Genomic DNA, 21,537 nt, shown 5'->3' on the forward strand with positions numbered 1-21,537 from the left:
CCCCAGGGACAAGCAATGCCCCAACAGGCAGCCTGGAGCCTGATGAGTATACACCACAGCAGGTTGTGTACCTTACATTTTTCCTCAAACTTACTTTAACAGTTATCTAATTTACCAATGTAGGAATTTAGCCATTTAGTATTTAAAAGGTTTTTTCTGCTAAGGAAGACTCTGTGGAAATAAACTAGAGTTTTAAAGATTCTCATACAAATCCATGCTTCATTTAAAGTTGTAATTTTCATGAACACAACCACACGTGAACACAACCTATAGCTGCGAAAACAATGAAAAGCAGCAACAGCAGGTACTATCATGCTCAAGATGAAACACCACTGTGACCTGGCAAGCTTAATCTTCAATATTATATTCAGTTCTGGTTGATAAAAGAAACCAAGTTCCAGCAGTATAGAGGAGTATCAAGGTTGAACTCAGTGGGTTGAATTGAGTGAACGAAAAACCAGATTGAAGGCAAATGGGAAGTGACCATGTTTGGATTGATAAATTTAAGTTTAATCCAGAACCAGTCATATAACCAGCCATGGAAACTAGTTTCATTTGAGGTCACCTAGCAATCGAAATAACCAAAATCAACCTTTATGCATTTACAGGGATGCATATTACGAGCATGCATATCCTGTCTCTATAACCAAAGTCAACCGCTAGTTATAGCTATCACACCTCACTGCTGTAGCATGCAGGAAATAAAGCCCTGCTATTCCCAGAGTTGTCAAAAGAAGTACTCAAAGATGCATTAATAGACATGACTTTAAGAGCTAGTTTGAAGAAAGCATGAACCAGGTATCAGTACTTCAAAAAAAAACTATTCAACTTAATTAGACTAACTACAGGTAAACAATTATGAACAGTCATCATATAACTAATTAAAACTCCTTATAACCACCAACCCCCATAAATCTTCTGATTATAAATAAACACAAGGGAATTAAAATATGGGTGTTATGGACAGAGGGAAACCTGGGAAAAGGAGGAGGAGTTGTGGCATATTCATAGTGTCTTCTAAAATGTTCTTATGCTGATCAGAACACTGCTTCCCAATCTTCCTTCTCCAGAAGTATTCACTGTGTTGCAGGAGGCACAGAGAAAGTTCACACTTAAATAAAAAGACGCCTAATTTATTAGATGTCATGGTTTATAGTAATTGTGGAGAAAATACACTGTTTTCTTTCTGGCTTAAATTAGCTTTTACTGCAGAGAACAAAGAAATAGTTCCTGAAATGGTGAAAATCTGAAGACTTCTCTCTATCCAACCCCATGTTGTTCAACTAACTGAGAATTAACCACAACTGTTGGCAGGCAGAAGGGCTGTCATCAGTAACTGTTCACTAGCCCAGCTGGATCAAACTAATTAGTTGTGTGTTGCCAACCAGAACTTCATTTGTACACAACCCTTTGGCTCCAGTTCAGCTGCAAAGTACTGCTGGAATCAGCAATGTAAATGGTGGGTACAATGTGGGAATCAGGTTACTTGTTTTCAATACATGCAGCAATCCTCCAGCAAACAGTTTGCTCATTGCAACCCACAATGAAAAAGTACAGAAATTTCGTTTTTAAAAAAGCATGGTTCATAGGGGTTCTAGTGAATCTCCAGTTAATATACAAAGCCCATATACAACAGAACACCGTTAATGACAATAAAAGTAAAACCATAAATAATTCTCTTCTGTTCCAATGAAATGTCAACTCAAACTAAAGAAAAACTTAACACACTCTCTCCCCCCATAGGTGTTACCTGACCTGGAGTGTTTCCAGAATTCTGTTTTTGTTCTTTAGTTCCTGTATTACAGTACTTTGCTTTGCACTAATACAGTTAGCAAGTAGAAATTGTCAAAAGGCAAATTCTGGAAACGTTTTGACAAGTGATCAAATATCTGGCTCCACCCTGATCTGTCTCCTTTTAATACTGAACAATAAACTTGTCCAAAAACTCTCCCTCAATGTAGAAATCTGATAGAAGAGATTAGTCTTCCTGTCATGTGGCAATAACGCATTTTGATACGGAATGAGAGGGTTTTATAGTTTAATTTGAGACTAGACCACAGATTTAAAAAGGAAGATTAAGTGCTGTAGCAATTGGTGTTTGCAGAATTAAGTGTAGAGGAGAGGACTTAGAGAGATTCCCCAGATGATTAGGATATGATGGTTAAAATCTTTACCATCAGCAGGAAAGCAGGAACACAGCTCAAAAATGGTTAGTATAACCAACGACAGAGGTTGCAGAATTACCATAATGTAACACCACAGATCTGAAGAGGACCTGGAATTTCAAGCCAGTATACAAAGGTGCAGGCAGTCAAATGAAGGCAAGAGAGAACTTTTTTAAAAATGTTTTTAAATAGTACTTTCACTAATGCAGGACATCCCAAAGTACTTCACAGAAAAATATTTTGAAGTGTAGCCATTTATGTTGTGGAGAACAGTGCAGCCGGTCTGCACACAGCAAAGTCCTACAAAGAACATGGAGATAAGAAGCAGATGATCAATTTTAGTACTGTTGATTGAAGTACTAATGTTAGTCAGGACATGAGGAACTCAACCACACAACAAATAAACTCTTGAATTTTATATCCGGCTAAGAATTCAGATTAGAAGAAAATGGTCGAAGTTGTAAATTAATGACTGTTTATGCAAGTGGAGCCCAGCAAGACAAGCTCACTACAAAAAAGGTCAAGTCAAAAAACAACAGGGCAACCGTTGCCTAATGTGGAGGATTTTCAAATCACTACATTGAGGTGCAATAAATCAACTTAAGCGAGTAGAATTCCAAAGATTAATGACCCTCATAGACGAAATTCCAGCAACAGCTTATTTTGACACTGTATCCCCAAGTTCAGGATTCACATATTAGAGAAAGCATCCTCCCAACATCTTCCACATCAAGCCCCCTCAGAACCAGTGTGTTTTAATAAGATCACCTCTCGTTCTTCTAAACTTCAGTAAGTACAAGTCTAACCTGCTCTATTTTTCCTCATAAAACAAACCCTTCTTTCCAGGAATCAGCTCCTCTAAACCACTTCTAACATAGTATCAAGTACTAAGTCCCAAAACTGTAGCAGTATGCCAGTTGTGGTTTTACCAATGTCGTGTACAGCTGTGGCAAGGCTTTAACACTGCAAAAGATCAAGTTTCCATTTTCCACCCTAATTACTTGCATGCTACCCGTGTGTGTTCCACGTATGAGAACACCCAGATCTCCGTTCCACAGCATTCCTCATTTTTCACAATTTAAACAATTCTGCTTTCCTAATTTTACTGCCAGTGGACCACCTCACTATGTGCCTTTTACAATCTCCTGACAACTTGCTTTTCCTACCCATCATGGCGTCGTCAGCAAATTTTGCTATAGTATACATGGTCCTTTCATCTAAGTTACTAATACAAATAAATAATGATTATATTTTTCTGTCAGAGTTCTGAATGAGTGCAGCTTCACCCAAGTACTACAGAGCACTGCAGACCAATGAAAATAACACTAAAAAGGCTAGAATAATTTAAAAAAAAACAGGTAGGCAGTTACAAAAACATTAACAATGACAGCAATGTCCATAAAAATGTGACAAGAAAAATCTATATTCACAAGATAAAAGCAAACAATACCAGTGATAGCCTCAATGAGAAGTTTAAAAGCTCAAGTCAAGGATGAACAGGATATAAAGGCTGTACACAAATCAAAACTGACAACAAACTAGGTGAAATTGCAGGCTACTGAACTGAATTTCTTAAAATGGCTAAATACTATTGACTGAAACAAGCCAATGTTGACCTGCAAGATATTCCGGCGAAAGGTAATACCATCAAACAGGACAGTGTTCAAGAGTTCTCAATAACTTTCAGAAATGGTGACCAAGCAGTAAATCTGAGAGTCATCATCATATAAAATTAAAGCTGATTCCAAGCTTGGAAACAAAATGAATGAAAAGGAACAAATTATTGGAGTTATGCAAGATTACCCTCAGGGAGACAATGGCATGTTGACTGCATTAAACGTCACTGGGAAACTGAGGAGATGAAGGAGCAACAATGAAATGTGGCCATACAAACTCCTACTGTATCAATTCTATGCTTCAAATTTGAATATTTAAGAGTGATCACTACTTTAGTAAATTGCAAAAGCGCATAGACAATATAATATTGAGTGAAAAAGACAAGTTAAGATAGCATAACATCTTCAGTCTGGTGAAATCATTCAATCATTCAACTGGAAATATCCCACAGTCCTATATTTTTAAGGAATAACCAATCCTACCCCACAAAACCCAAGATCTACAATTCAATCTTCTTGATAATGAAATGTAAACAATTATACTAACTATATTATAGACACAAAAAAACACTGAAATTGCAAAAGAAATTTAATAAAGACTGGGTGAAACATTTATGTGTGGGCAATGGCAAAGACCTCAGCAGCATAGAAGAGTGGGCAGCAAGGTTAAGCCCATGGACTGTACATTCTTGGTCTACCCATACAATCCGCATGCTTTCACACCACCCACAACACAACAAATACAACATAATCAGTTTTGTTCTCTTGAATCTTTTCTTCTATTGCCCAACATTTTTTTTTTCAGAATTTCAAGGCAGAATGCAGGAAACTCCCTTACAAATTCTCTTTTCAAAGACCATCTGTGCAAATTTACATTCACTTTACTATTACAGGCAGAGAACAATGTGATTTTTCCTTGCTGCCTTTCATCCTATGATACAACAGTAGATCAATTTACTGGTGAACTCTGCATTAAACATCAGGTGGTGTAGCTCAGAAGCCAGTGTCAGTCATATTTTCAAATGAAAACAGAAGGCACAAGATTTTCTAGCCACTGCCTTTTCTGGACTCTCTTGGCTAGGTGTTTTTCCTGGGTTCTGTTCACCACTTCAAATGCCCTTCCAAACATTCAACATACAGAGGTCTTGAATGTCAGATACCATCTCCTAAATATATACAGGATGTCCAGCAGGTCATGAACAAGTGTCAGTTCACTGTATAGCATACCTTTGGGTACACTATTCATATGGTGATTCACAGCAGACATTGCTCACTTAGTAACAACTACATGCTGATGGAATTAGCACCTGATATAGTTCAGGACCTCAGATACTGACCTTGCGTTGCCAAGGGAGATAGAGGATAGGTTCAACACAGTCAAGGTCTCTTCAGTCTTTTTGTCCTGCTAAGAAATGTTATACAGAACTCACTTCTAGACAGGCAAGTGCACAGATGATGCAGTTTTGGGGAGGCAATGGCCTAGTGGTGTTATCGCTGGACTGTTAATCCAGAGACCCAGATAATGTTCTGGGGAATAATGTTCAGGTTCGAATTCTGCCATGGCAGATGGTGGAATTTGAATTCAATAAAATATCTGGAACTAAGAATCAAATGATGACCATGAACCCATTGTCAGTTGTTGGGAAAATTCATCTGGTTCACTAATGCCCTTTAGGGAAGGATACTGCCATCCTTACCTGGTCTGGCCTACATGTGATTCTAGACCCACAGCAATGTGGTTAACTCTAAACTGCCCTCTGGGCAATTAGGGATGGGCAATAAATGTCACCTGGTCAGTGACACCCTCATCCCATGAACGCATAAAAAAAAAATAACCAAGAGCTGCAGACTGCCTCTGTTGTCTTATACAAATCCAAGCTGCCAACTGCAGCCTTTGCAACATGTATGTGAATTTTAGTATTACAATGGGGAAGGTCGAACCCCTCAATTAAAATGAAACACAAGTCCCAAATCTTTTATGGTGGGAGTAGAGGTTCCCTTCTAATAATTAAACCCAAAAACCGAGAGAAGCTCGCCTCACCTTTGTAATCTGTTAAAAGAAAAAAAAAGTGGTTAAGTGAAAGAAAATCCCTGATATTCACTTTATAAGTAACAAGTAACAATTTATTTCACCCTAACTATGAACAAATTAACAGAATTACTAATAAACCCAACAATTCCCCCTTAACTACTAACTATTCCTTAAATGAACTAAATTCTATCAGTATGCTGTTCCAATAAACAAATCCCACTTATATAAACCTAAGTAATAAGAAAATAAATTACAACTTAGTCTCTTGGAAGTCTACACACCTTTCTTTTGCTGTTCTCAAATCATAAATGCCTTTCCTCCACTGATCTAGCTGTCAAGGATGTTTTCTCTGAAGTGTTCTGAGGGGACTTTTAGCCAGAAGTGCCATGGTACCTTATATGGATAGATAGCACTTTCTTAGAGAGCTTAGCAATTTCTTGTGAGAGTTACATGCTTATTTCTCAGATGGCAGTTCACACTCATGATTTTCAAAAACCCTCTCCTTCTATACCTTGGATGACAACAATTTTCCTACAATAGTACTGGTCTGAGGTTGCCAAAACCATCAAATTTAAACTCAATTGGTTTTCAATCGCTAAGTGCTTAGTTTAAATTAATTGGCTGACTCCAGCTGGTTGCCAAAAGATCAAAAGAAGCCTAAGGTTTCCAATCACGCAGTCAATTGATATATGTTCCATTTCTAGAATCAGCTGTACATCTTCAGCTACATACTTTTTTCTGTATAAATCCCTAAGCTTAGAAAGGCATTTTACCTCAAAGAAACCACACCTACAAATGAATTCCAGCTTCCAGCCTTCCAATTCATGAATCATCTACACAACTTCATAACTTGCCTTGCCAAGGAAGATAGAGTGTAGGTTCAAGACAGCCAAGGTCCCTTCAGTCTTTTTGTCCTGCTAAGCAATGTTATACAGAACTCACTACAATACAGGGGTGTGCTCAGATGACAGTTTGATAGAGCCAGTCTGCAGCTCTTGATTAGGTTTCTGCTGTCTTACACACACACATGCAAACTAAGAGCTGCAGCCTTTGTAACATGTGAATTTTAGAATCAAATGATCTTGAGGTTTATGAAACCTACATGTGAAACTATTAAGCTCCCATTATCAATCTGATAGATGGAGTACAGCAACATCCTGGACCAAGCTCTTCACAGGCATTAGAAAATCTGTCCATTTGCTACAAGTGGTATGAACCCCAAGTACAGCATTGGACCAAAGCAACTAAGGATTTGGTATATTTTTGTTTTGGATCTCAGGAAGGCAAGATTGAAGAGCTTTCTCACTTCTGATCTACAAAGGGTATCTACTTATGTATGAACTGAAGACACATGACAAGGAAAATGTCAAAAGGAAAAAGGTGTTCGTGATAGAATGCAATTCTGCTTGATGTTACTGCAGATTTCAAATGGTTCTGATTTTGCCCATGGTAGCATCATAGAAAGAGGGAATCACACTGACTACTTTAGTGGGCAGCTAATTTTCCTCAGCAATGGACCATGTCTGGCTAGATGTGTGAAAGCATTGGCAAGAACAATTAAAGTAGTACATGTGGAGATTCCCTTTGTTCAAAATATTGCTTTTCCAGCTGCTGAAATGACATGTTAATTGTGGATATTCTACTTCTACATGATTGGGGTTTGAGATGGATGCATTCAGGGCAACACCTAGAGTCCGACAAGGGCAACACAGACAAATGTTTATCACAATATGTTCAGCAAGCAGATGTCATTTTAGTTGTTGCAAATGCCATAGTCACTATTGTCTTTCTACAGGGTAGCAATCCTTGCATTACACATTGTGGCACTGCCCACCTCTCTACAGAGATGATAGGCACTCCATTGCATAAACTGTCTACTTTGCTTAATGAGGTCAGATAGAAGAGCATCAGGGCCTGCAGGTTTGCCATTTCAAACCTAATGACTCTGTTGCTAATCTCCTTGACTGTTGGTTCAACACCAAACTCTTGCATTACAGGTTGGTTCTCTATGTTGTCCAGAGTTCCACTGGCAACTGATCTCCGTAGACTACAAGTGTGTTCCAGCCATCTCTCCAACTGTTTGTTACAGTTAACGATAACCTCCCATGCTTTTGCTCTCAAATTGAAGGTGGTTTCTTTGCTGACGTACCAGCAGCTTTTTCCGTCTCATCATGCATGTTCCTTGCATTCACTATAATAAAAAAATCTGGATAACCTGGCAAAGTTGTAACTATTGGCATAACACCCAGCAGTTTGTTGTCCTTTAAAACAGTTGCAATTTCCTTGCTCGCATCTTGCGAAGATCGCTGATAATTAGTGAGTGAATCACTTGGATTCAGTGACAGCAGTCAGCATTTGTCCACTTCATCTCATGGTTTGGATTGCTGTATTGGAAGTGATAGTTGAAGTATTTGACCTCAGTTTTGCCCTAAATCTAAGATGCTTGTGCATCAACTGTTCAATGGAATCAAGTGATAGCTTGAAGGTTGACAGGGCTAATCTTGACTTTCTCAAAGGCAAGATCTAAAAACAGGGTTCCTAAATTACTATATATATCAAAATTTATTATTCAAAAGAACTGATGCTCAAAACTTTAGTATAAGTTCCAACAGTACAGACATTTCCAATACACAGCTAAGTGTACACAAATCAGTTCAAAAAGAAAGCAACAGTAGCTGGTGACAATGGATTTCTCCCCATCTCCCTGAAGATTCTCATTTATATTCAAAGGTACCTGCAGCTTACAAAAGTAGACTTCCAACTGCTAGCCCAAATAGTAAATAAGCTTTTAGAGGCCATCCATTTTGGTAGGAATAACAGCAAAATGGACTATGTTTTAAATGGTAAAAAATTGCAGCACGCTGCTGTGCAGAAGGACTTGGGTGTCCTTGTGCATGAATCGCTAAAAGTAGGATTGCAGGTGCAGCAGGTAATTAAAAAGGCAAATAGAATTTTGTCTGCCATTGCTAGAGGGATGGAGTTTAAAAACAGGGAGGCTATGCTGCAGCTGTATAGAGTCCTGGTGAGGCCACACCTGGAGTACTGCGTACAGTTTTGGTCTCCTCACTTGAGAAGAGATATACGTGCACTGGAGGGGGTGCAGAGGAGATTCACTCAGTTGATTCTGGAGTTGAGAGGGTTGGATCATGAGGAGAGACTGAGTAGACTGGGATTATATTCATTGGAATTCAGAAGAATGAGGGGAGATCTTATAGAAACATAAGATTATGAAGGGTATAGATAAGGTGGAGGCAGGGAGGTTGTTTCCGCTAGCAGGTGAAACTAGGACTAGAGGGCATTGCCTCAAAATAAAGGGAAGCAGATGTAGGACTGAGGTCGGGAGGAACTTCTTCACCCAAAGGGTTGCGAATCTGTGGAATTCCCTGCCCAGTGAAGCAGTTGAAGCTACCTCGCTGAATGTTTTTAAGGCAAGGCTAGATAAATTTTTGAACAGTAAAGGAATTAAGGGTTATGGTGAGTGGGTGGATAAGTGGAGCTGAGTCTCAAAAAGGTCAGCCACGATCTTATTAAATGGTGAGGCAGGCTCAAGGGGCCAGATGGCCTACTCCTGCTCCCAGTTCTTACGTTCTTAAAACCAAGCCCAATACAATTTTTATCCAGATTCAATGCACTATACTCTCACTAGCCCAGAAGTCTGTTGCTCATAACCTGGCTGCCCAGAAATTTTGAACAGACACAATCAATTCACAGTATAATTTTAGTACATTACTTTGGGAGAAGAAATCTGGAAAATGTAGTTATGTTTTAAACAAATATTTTTATTTTGGCTTTAAAGAATTTTTTCCACCATTTTATGCTTCAGGAAATATTTTATATCAAATAATCTTTCCAATTCTCTCAGATGAAATCAGTTAGCTCGATATAAAGCAGAAGTCAAGCCAATAACGTTCTGGTCAAAAAGAATAATGTCCAATTCATTAGGAAAATGGACACTGAAAACTACCTGGTTAAATGTGTGACATAAAACATGGAGTATCCCCAACTTGTGACAAACTGAAGGGCAAGTAGATCTTCATTTACAATCCACGTTTTTATGCCTCCTTAAAAACTGGTAAGAAAAAACAAATAATTCCAAAAGCTTAAGTTTTCAGCACAATTTAGGAAAAACACGAGGATTTGACAATCTTTCAATAGCTAAGTTACTGACTAGTTTAAAAAGTGATGGATCCACTTGAAGCAAATTAACAGTTTTTGAATTACAGGATAAAGCGTCACAGGCAGAATGCATTCCTCCCTCATTGCCCATGATCTGTGTTGTGAATGGAAAGAGTATAACTATCTCAGGAGGAAGCTTGTGGTTTAAAATAAAAGGTCATTTTTTTCTTGAACACTTAAAGAATGAACGCAACATCTCACACTTAGTCACACGGCACTCAGATTGGACGAAGATACGTTTAATTACTGTTAATTGAATCCTTGCTTTACGATTCCCACTCTTCCACTCAGTATGCATCCATTCAAGAAACCAGAGGCAAAGTGCTCACAGCAAGTTGAGGTTTCTTGTCAAATATTTGGGAGATTGGTTCCCAGGTGACTGTTACACATTACTGAGGGAGCATGCTGGAAATCAGGTCACTATTCCCAGCATTGTCACAAAAGTTAAAGATTTTACAAAATGGAGCAGAAGACCTGATTTACTTGTCTTAGACCCAGGTTGACAAAGTACAGTTCAGATTTCTGTACTTAAATAGAATGAGTACTTATTACAAATAAATAGATCCCAGTTATTGATAAACATTCTACTGCTTGAAATGACAACCACCTTGTAAAACTCTTGATATGAATTAAACATGCACGTTATGGGTGCAGAGCAAGACTGCTCTTGCAATTCCATAGTTTTTGCCCAGTGTTTGCTGAGATGGCGATTTTGGCGAGTTAGGTCCTGTTGCTCCTCAACCTTCCTTCTCCAGGTAGTACAGGTTGACTGGTTCAAAACCAATATGTCAGAGACATTGTAAGTTATGAGTCACAGTTTACAGCAACTAACAAGTGGAAATAAACAGGCTTCTTCAGACTTGAGAAGTGTTTGTTTTTAAACTGCAGACAATGGACATTTTCCATTTTGGAGGCCCAAAGGCTTTTGCTAAAACATTCCCATCCTTGTACAGTTCAGTGACCCAGGAATCAGTCACATAGTTGTGTGCAGGCAGAAGTCTATCTTCATTAGGTAATCACCACTCCATAGAAATCAGATACTCACTGCCAGCTGAATCTCCTGCTAAACATACCCCACAGCTCCAACTAATCTGTAGTAACCTTCCCAACTGTTTGAACAAACAGCAGTGTAAACAGCACTTACGATGAATATTGGGTAAATTTCTTTTAAATAGTGCATGAATCATGGAAGGCACATAGAACAGTACAGCTCAGGAATAGGCCCTTCGACCCACCATGTCTGCATTGACCACGATGCCAGTCTAAACTAATCCCACCTGCCTGCCCATGGTCCATATCCCCATATCCCCATATCCCCATGCGTCTAAATGCTTGAAATACTTTCCACAATTCTTGATTTAAAAAAACATTCCTTCTTCCCATTTCAATCCATGGTCAGAAGCACAAAACTAAAAATTCTTTACATGACCTTTGAAAATGAAACTGGTTAAACACTAGCTTCTTGATAACTTAGAGCTTCTTTGAAAATTTAGTCCTCAGAATTTCTGCTTATGGATGGATCCTGAGATTAATCAGTGAAGCTCCTGAACCTAGTTTTGGTCACAGCTACCAAATGAATACTTAAAGCTCATCCAGTCTAGCTAGGATGGGGGTGGGAAGCTTTCGTGATACAATGGTTTGGTATAGCAGCCAATGAGTTTTGAGCTACTCTTTTGTCGAGGATAAAACAGAGACAAGCAGTTTGGAAACTCCCAGTCATTATGTTTGGCTCATATGCATCTGTACTCAGCATTCAGCAGCCTCTCTCTACTTAAATAATGCTGTACTTTTCTATTCTTCCTGCCAAAGTGGACCACCTCATTTTCACATATTATGCTCCATCTGCATGTTTTTTTTAAAACCAGTTAAACTATTTAAATCTCTTGGCAATCCAAAGACTTCACTTTCCTACCTTTATATTGTTAGCAAATTTGGTTACAAAAGTCTGTCCATTCATCCAAGTCATCAATATAAATAGTTGAGTAACCCAGTACTCATCCCTGAAGCACTCCATTAGTTGCAGTTAAATAACTCCAAATTTATCCAATTATCCAAATTCTGTTCCCTGCCAGCTCATCAATCTACTGACCTAACCTCAACACCATGCACTCTTACTCTCTGCTATAAATGTTTATGGGACACCATACCCTCCTGGTAATCCAAATACTGCATATGAGTAGGGTTAATTTAATGTGAAAAGGTGACATCCAACATTTAGCCGAAAAAAAAATTCAAACTGTTTGTAATCATCACCTGATCAACAAAGTCAAATTTGCTTTCGTGCAAACCTAATCATTCAAATTGATAGAATCATAAAATAACACACCACTGAAGGCAACTGGCCAGGTGCACATGATGGTACACATTAACAATTGATGCCAAGGTCTCCTCTTCACATGTGAGCATTGTATTCCTGCTCTTTCTACTGTCCAATATGGTAACATGCTATGTTGAAAGAACAGCAGATATACTGCATAGTTTAAACTTCAAATCATTGACATTGCAGAATAAATATTGTGCAGCAGTTGGAGAGTTCCAGGTATAGAAGAATGTTAGCAATTTGAAGAAGTTTTCTACACTACTTGGGCAGATGCCCAAGAACAAATGTATAAAACACAGGAAAACTTAGCATGTGGCTACAGTTTGAAAATAAATTTGCAAAACATAAATTAACTCAGGGCGGCACTGCTGTCCGTCAGCGCCAGGGACCCAGGTTCGATTTCAGCCTCGGGTGAGTTTGCATGTTCTCCTTGTATCTGTGTGGGTTTCAGTAAGTGCTCCAGTTTCCTCCCCCAGTCCAAAGATGTACAGATTAGGTGCACTGGCCATGTTAAATTGCCCCATAGTGTCTAAGGATGCGTAGGCTGAGAGGATTAGCCATGGGATATATGGGATTACAGAGACAGGGTGGGGGGGCTGGGTTTGGAGGGGACGCTCTTCAGAGCGACTTGATGGGCTGAATGCCTCTTTCTGCCCAGTAGGGATTCTGTGATTCTATAAAATCAGCAGAATGGTTGCTTTCTCAAAGATCAAATCGTCACTGGCAATGTAGCTTTAATAATGAGCTTTGGTGTACCACATTTATAAAGAATATAAATTTTCTACCGCAACTGAAGAATTCAGTGCTTCCCAAAAGAACATACTAACAGACTTACTGCAATTCAACAGTTTATATTCAAATATCAAAGGAATGGATGAAGATTTGCCTGTAAGGGCAAGAATTCCATGAATTTTGACATAAACAGTGAACAAAGTTGAAGAGAAAACAACACTACCGAAATTAGCTAGCCACAAAAAGAACAGATTCAATGTTGTGCTGTTACATTATGTTGCACTGAACAAAGCTCAAGCTAACTGTGACATTTAAGAACACCAATTTTCAAATGGAGCAGCCATCCACATTCACAATAAAAGATGGATGGATTAAAAACAAAATGACTTGAAAACACAGCAAAAGAGAGCTTGAATTTTCCAAGGATCACACAAAGCAAACAAACAGTCTTATCCAGGTCATGTTCAAATTATATCTTATCAATGATGTTAAAGTTAGATCACAGAATGGTGATACTGCAGTGATTGCCAGTGATCCAAAAACAGTACCATTCAACCACGAGATCTTCCTTTAACTGAGCCCTTTAACAATTGCATGAGAAAAAAATGGAATGACTGGAGGAGAAAACATTTACCAAAAGAAGGAAGCATATCAGCTCAGACGGCAGCCACACTGAATAGCATGTTGAATGTGGAATAAAAACAAAATAGATTGCCACCAAATTTTTTAAAAAGTGAAATATCCAAAACACTGATGGCAAGAAGACTGCTTGTGGAATGATATGGCCAACGGTTAAGTGTTGCTGATGAAGATGATGCTGTTGATCCATATCATGATATCATTCAAGAAACTGAGTAAGGTGTGTTATATGGTTCTGAAGAAAAGGATGTTTTTTTTTAAATGGATTTTAATATATGCCCAGCACATACTCTGCTAAGTAGCATGTGTACCCATTCTGTTAAAAATTGAATAAAGTTGTATTTTTGGCTTTTTTTAAACTAACTTATCATACAAAGAAATCACATCCATCTACAAATTATCTATAAATAAAAATTCAATAGTCAATACTTTTCTGCTCCTGTTCCACAACTTTGGAATAAGGTTAGCAGGAACAATCATCAGCTTGGCGACTCTACATTGAGAGATAACGCAAAGAGGGTGAATTCCAACCCTTTCAAACTATTACTTACGTAAAAGGCAACCCATTCTTTTTAAATGTTTTTTTTTTGTTTTTTTGCAAACTGCTTTCACATATGTACATTACACAATGTCCATTGGTTGCCCTTAATCCACTCTGGGTATTATCACGGAGGTCTAATAGCCTTGTCAGTCCATTACTTTTCCTTCTCAAAACCATACCTTGCCTAACTGAACAAACATTTCTCCCTGTCCACTCCATGCAGTCCCCCTCATGATTTTGAAAACTTCAATAAGATCTCATTTTAGCCTTCTCTTCAAGCAAACCAGAAAGATGCATTTCATCAGCATGGGAGTAGCAATGGGTAAGTAAACAAACTGGAAACCTTAAAAGAAGAACTGCTAATTTGGACATCTTCTGTTCAATTGATGGTATTATCAAACATTTTGATTGCAGCACAAGATGTATGCTGGCACTCATCAAGCAATCCCGAAGTTGCTGATGTGCCCAACAGTGTCCACTACTGAATACAACACCAAATATATCTTGCTAGTATCTCCTTAAAATAAAAGTGAATAGACATGTTTCATGGGAATACTAGATTTATCAAATACAAAAGAAAGTTATTCAGATTTCTATAGAACAATACAGTTACAGAAAATTACACAATATCCAACCGTCCCCTCTCTCCTTACTTCAAAACAACTGTAGACAGCAAAGACAAGGAAGACGAAGAAGCAGTTATAAGGTAGAGTCAAATGTACAAGGATTAAATGTTTTGTGTTGATATTACCCAAAAGCTGATTCATAAGTCACTATTTTGGACAGAGATCTACGGCATAAATTTTGCATCACATCAAATCTTGCCAAATTGTTAACCATAATCTTGGCTGAAGGATGTACGTGAATTAAGAGCCTAATCACAGGATTCCATCCAGATTTCCTTTGTGCCAGATCTATGAAAGCCTCCTATGATGCTGCTTGGCTTGCTGTGCTCATCCAGCTCTGCACCTTGTTGTCTCGGATTCTCCAGCATCTGCAGTTCCTACCATCTCTAGCTAATCAAAAACTCCTTTTAAAAAAAAAATCAGCCTACAGAGATTTATATATTATCCATATTCCTTGACAAATCTGATACAAAAATCAGTCTCTTTAAAGGACTGATTTCATGTCTCTTATCACTTATGCTTCCTGATTAAATTGCATATGGGAATAGTTCACAGCTACATGGGAAATCAAAATTAAAGTCAATGAAACTATTAATATAAAAAAAAGTAAATTTTCATTTTCTGGGGTTATGAGAACACATCCAATCCAAGCAGAAAAGCCAGCTGCTGCTAAAGCTATGCCATTGTATTCATTCACCATGTTAATCACAGGAGGTTTCCAAGTTTTAAAGAGTTCATAACAATACTCAGTTACAAAAATAAGTTTACATCTGTAGCCTGAGGTACAATTAAGACGAGTCTCCTTCAGGGCAGGGAATCTTAGAGGTGCTGCAGTACACACATGCAGTGCAAAATCTAAAGCATCTTATTTCAAGAAATCAATTATACAAACAGGTTACAATGGTAACACAGCAACAAAGATTTAGCCATGGTCACAGTTCCTTATTTTATTTATTTGTGCACAATACATTGCACTGATATTAACAATATTACTACAGTTATGCACAAGTTCAGTATCATGTACATAATCAGGAGGGTACAAGTATGTTATGCACATTTGTATAGCAATTCAGGACAAAAGGATGAAGAACAGAAGGGGACTTGAGGCTCTTATGGTGTGTTGTCATGTTTTTTATTGGGATGCAAGTATAGCTTTAAAAAGTACCCATTTCAACTATTAAATGTAATTAGTTAACAGTTTAAACAAAACACTGATACATTTCTTTCATCTCTGTAGTTTAAATTATACTTAAAGATGAACAAAAGCAACAAGTAAATCTATAGGAACTATAGCAACTTGTTACAAAATATCCTGAAACATTACTTTTCAAAAAAGGACGCACTTTTATGCAGCATTTTTTTCTCATTGGTTTAAAATGAGAACTGGAACATATTAATGACAAGGCCAACCCTCATCAGTTAACTATTCACTATTTTAGACTTTTTTTTTAATCCTTACTTTTATCAAGATGTTTTTGGATTAGATCATTGCTCATTTACAAATGGGGTTCAATTGGGTTGTTAATAGAACTTACAATAGGAACATGAAAGAAAATCCAGCTCCCTCGACTATCAGGGAAGAAAAAAATAAAAATCTAGAATCAATTCATCACAAAATCTGCATCACTGCAAATATGTTTCAGAGATTCTGTCCTCCCCTGTGAACGATGGGCAAAATGTGGCTTCACTGGGACAACAACCCTTCTCCAAAACCAAACGTTTTGAGAAGCAAACCAGCAATGCCCGCAATGAGGTTGATATATACGGATATCTAATCATCAAGCCTTCTCCCCAAAAGGGAGGCATAAGCAAGAGATGCAAAGATGAGCAAAACTCTTACCAGCACTGACTAGGTTCAATTCCTCCAGTAATTTTCTACATCACAAGCAAGTAACACAAGGATAGTCAGCTATGCTGTGCACTCGGACTTCGAGTCAGTCTGGCGGTGTAGTCTATCCAGATCCATATTGTGTCAGAGAAGCTCTGGAAGAATGTAAAGACGTGCTGATACCAGCATTACAGGGCAAAAAAAATCAAAAAGAAACAATGCTTGGATGATGCCAAGTGATTTGGGCACAGTTGGTCAATCAATCATTTGCACTGACTTCATTTTCTCTCATCTCCAAACAGCTGTATTCCAATTATAAACAATAAAATGCCCAATCCAAAGATCAGCTTACGAGGCTTAAACGTGGTCAGATCATTATTTGTCGTCAAGTTACTTAGGAAATGAAACAAATCCCATTCTGCACCCTTCTAGCAATTACCATATTCTGCTGTGAAACCTTTTAGAGATTTACAACTTCAGTGTAATTTTATTAATACTTAACCATATTAGCATTTTTTAATCATCAACTGCTGCATCTAAAAATACCATACAGTAGGTAAAGATACAAAATGTAACATTTGTATTCAAATGACAAAGAACCACTCAAGTTTCATTCCAGGTTTAAATAAATCATATGAACTCAACTAACAGTCTTCTTGCTTGTTCACAATCGTTTCTGACAATGACAGCACACAATTGCTAATATTTTCAATGCACATCTCAAATTGTAATAAAGCAGAATATTCAAGAAAAGCTACACTAATAATAAAGTTACAAAAGATCAAACATCTGATGAGTATGCCATGGAGTCACAGTTTTTAAAAGCACAGAAAGACTATGCCGATCAAACATCCACCTATTTAAATGCCATTTTCAAGCACTTGGTCCACATGCTACAGCATTTCAAGTGGTCATCTAAATTGTTCTTAAATGTCTTAAGGTTTTTGCTTCTAATCACCCTTTCAGGTAGTCATTTCCAGATATCCACAACACTGGGTGAAAAATGTTTCCTCAAATCCTGCCAACCTCCTACTCTTTATTTTAAAAGCCATGTCCCTTGTTTATTAACCACTTTAAAGGGAAAAGGCTTCTCCCTATCTACACTCTTCATACAATCATACAATACAGAAGAGACCCTTCAGCCCATCCAAACTGTACCAAAAGTATATCACTACTTGAAACTAGTCCCACTTTCCCAGACTAGGCCCAAGCCTTGAAAGTCGTAACACTCCAAGTGCTCATTCAAGTATTATTTTAAAAGGACACAAGGGTTCCCACCTCAACTACTGTCCCAGGCACTGTGTTCCAAATCCCAACCACACTCTTGGTGAAAAAGTCTTTCCTTAGATCCTCTCTAAGCCTCCAATCTTTCATAACCCTCCAAACTTTATACACCTCAATCTGATCATCCCTTAGCCTTCTCAGCTGTAAGAAAAATAACTCCGTCCTATCTAGTATCTCTTTGTTGCTAAATCACTCCAGCCCAGGCAACATCCTGGTGAATCTCATCTGGATCCTCTCTAGTACATTCAAATCCTTCCTACAGTATAGTAACTTGAATTGCACAAAGTGACAAATCACAGCATTTAAAAACAATATTTCCACCGTAATATTGTAACATACAAAAGGGAAGTCACTAAAATGCTCACAAATACTAGTCAATATCAGGAGTGAGTCCTTCTAATTGAAAAACATCAAAATTATAAAAGTAACACTTTGCCGCAACATGTTCGAAAGTAACAATTTCAATTCAATTCTCACAAAGGTGCTCACATCACTTCATTTGGTATATCTAACTATTCCTTTGTGTAAATGTGCTATTAACACCACAAAGGTGGCAACATGGACAAAAATGCTAGTGCTATTACAGTTCTAGAAGCACAATTTTTTTTTCAAAAATACTGCTGCTGAATTAAAAACATTTTTTTTAAGTTTTGTTGAATAAAGAATAAATTAACATTCCAATTTGAATTATAAAATCAAGCAACTGCTAGAAAGTTATTTCTTCCCAGTTTCACCTACATATCTCGTCCTCCACCCCAACACTTCCCCGTCCCTTATCCCATCCAAATGTAAAGAATCATTCTATGGTACATTTCCACATACACCTACAGCTCTCCAAGCAGCAATTGTTGACCTACAGTGCCCAGCATATGGTCCTAGGCCACCTACAACATTCATTCTTAGCAGCTGTGGTACTCAACAAGCAAGAAAATTCACGCAGCTATCGGCTGCTACATGGTGTCCTGTGCAACATGACTAGAGCTGAATAAACAATATTTTCTGTTGTCAGAATGCAGAAACAAAGGAAAGCTGTCGAACAGGCTATTAGATCAGCATCCATAACACAAATGAAAAGAACAGTTAACTACACATCCAGCAGCTAACCATGTAAACAATGGGTACAGACTGGGACTTCATTACAAAACTCGGGAAAGCTACATTTTTTTTTAAAACAAACAACAGAATATTTGACAGTCAGGAAAGAATCAGAAAATATTGGTCACAGAGTCAATATAGACTATGTGCTTATGGATTTACACATAAATACCAAGCTATAGCAGTTTGTTAGACCAAGAGCACAAATTCAAAGTGCTTTCCCTCCTTAAGTAATTGGAGGTCATTAGCTCATTTGATGCCAAGACAGTGAACGTGGGAATGCAAGAACAGAAAGGCCAAAAAATATTTGTACATTGAAGGTGATTAAGACAGGTAACAAAATAGTCCATAATGCATTTGGACACTGGGCTTTAAACAGAGGAGCTTTATGAATAGACAGAGATGGCACAAAAGCCAGGAAGTTATGTTAAGCCTATTAAAAAAAACAATAGTTCAGCCTCAGCTGGAGTAGTCTCCATTTACGGGCTCAATTTGTCAGGAAGATGATAAAGGTTTTGGAGGGTATTCAGAAAAACTTTACTAGAATTGTTTTGAGGATGAGGGGTTAATTATATGGTAGACCAAAAAAATGTATTCTGTTAGAGCAAAGAAAACAGGTTTGATAGAGGTACGCAAAGTTATGAAGAATGTAGCAAGATAAAGAAAACTGTTTTAAATGACTGGAACATCAATAAACCAAAGGGCACAGGTATACGGTGTTACAGAGATAGTAGGAACTGCCGATGCTGGAGAATCTTCAGGGTCTCGACCTGAAACGTCAGCTTTCCTGCTCCTTTGGTGCTGCTTGGCCTGCTGTGTTCATCCAGCTCTACACCTTGTTATCTCAGGTATATGTTGTGTGGCACAAGAAACAGAAGCAATCAGAAAAAAGGATTGATACTCAGGTAGAAACAGATTCAATCACAGCTTTCAAAAGTCAACTGAATAAACACTTGAAGGGATAAACATTGCAGGGGTAAACAATGATTGCACTTGACTAGGGGAAAGAAAAAGCTATCCCTCATCACTGTCCAGCTCTGCTGAAACATTTGAGAGGATAGAACGATATTCAACAGTAACTCAAATTGATTTAATAACTTGAACAGGCTTGCACATATAAAATTGGACTTGAACAATCATGACCAACTTAAATATATCAAAGACAGCAAAAATTAATTTTACTAGGGTTAATTCTAAAGTCTCAGCATTTCAAAGAATGGTGGATGTTCCAAGTTGATTAAACGTCAATAAGGTATTTCAGGGTTCACATAACAATAGAATTTAGAAGAGTGAAACCTGAGCAATGTGATAGATGACGATCCTGAAGATGAGGCTTTTTAAACTGCATATGCTGGTGTTTACACACACAGCGCTAGTCGATCATCAACATTTCACTTGAACAACTAAATGTGCTATTGATTTAGGAGCAACACAGAAGAGATTTCAGTGGCACATCAGCAGCTGGAAAGTTGTACGATCCAAGAAGCCAGGTTAGCACACTGGCTCGCACAGCACTGGAGAGCAAGAGCCGTAAAGACAACCTTCAGGAAGTTTCCAATGCACCCATTACAGGGGCGGCTGCGTACCTGGCGCAAACGCTACTGTTTCAAAAACAAAATGTTACCGAGCGCTCAAAAAAAAGATGATGCAACCACTACCGATGCGAATCGAGCGACAAAGGTACAACTGGTCATGAAGATGCGCATCTACAAAACAAGAGTGGTCCAGCTTCGAGGCAGGTGCACCCTGTGTTCAGGATAAGCTTTGTTTTTGTTTTGGGAAGGTGGGAACAGAAAGGGGCGTTTGGGAACTGCCTTTTTGATGCTGACTGTCGAAATTGGTGCAGTTTTACGGGAGCACCGTGCCCTGCGAGCACATCCACAAACTGTCCCGGGGACCTGAGTCAGTATAACGTGCTGCAGTGGAGATGGGATGGAGAGATGACAGCAGGGCAGACCCTCTCTACATTCTTAACGGCTCCCCAGCGGCTCACTTGTTGCTCAGAAAGTTTTAACACGAGTTCTCGATGGGCAGCTTGTAACCACCCCCCCGGTAAATTCAGCAGCATCTCCGCATTGAACCGGGACCGTTACAGGCAGCTGGTCTTGGCTCAGATTCCCTTAAAACAAAGCTGTCCCTCGTCGGCACCCACCGATGCCCGGGGAGGGGGGGATGAATGATCAGGAGTTCCTGACGCCCCCCGCAGTCACGCCCCCGAGCGGAGAGGGAGCCTGCTCCTGCTGTCCCCCTCCCCCTCTCTTACCGGCTGTCCGTTGTCTGAACTCGGGCTCCCCGCGCGCTCCCTCGAGCTCTTCCCGCTCTCGCTCTGGTCTTCACCGACCTCCTGTCAGAGCGCGAGCTCCGCCTCCAACCTTTTCTGTGACATCACGCGCACGGCGGAGCGGAGTAAGGGCGGGAGCGCGGTGGCTTCACGTGCTAGCTTTAGGGAGCGGGGAGTCTGAATAGAGTGGAGGTTGAGGTTG

General features: G+C 38.8%; 1 protein-coding gene across 2 annotated transcripts in view; it reads right to left on the bottom strand.

Annotated features, from left to right (window-relative positions):
* LOC109916958 (2-hydroxyacylsphingosine 1-beta-galactosyltransferase-like) overlaps positions 1-21,436 on the bottom strand; it is a 103,582-nt gene extending 82,146 nt beyond the window's left edge. Inside the window, exon 1 of one of the 2 annotated variants that reach the window (XM_048599951.1) lies at positions 21,318-21,436. Coding sequence is in view for 1 of the 2 variants with exons in the window: in XM_048599945.1 (XP_048455902.1) it covers positions 21,048-21,122 (75 nt within the window). In the remaining variant the exon portion in view is untranslated. Of the gene's footprint in view, positions 1-21,047; positions 21,135-21,317 lie in introns of those variants that run through there. The other variant, XM_048599945.1, reaches the window with a different exon arrangement.
* Positions 21,437-21,537: the final 101 nt, after the last annotated feature.

The sequence above is a fragment of the Rhincodon typus genome, chromosome 1 (genome assembly GCF_021869965.1).
Source record: "Rhincodon typus isolate 14 chromosome 1, sRhiTyp1.1, whole genome shotgun sequence".
Taxonomy (NCBI): Eukaryota; Metazoa; Chordata; class Chondrichthyes; order Orectolobiformes; family Rhincodontidae; genus Rhincodon; species Rhincodon typus.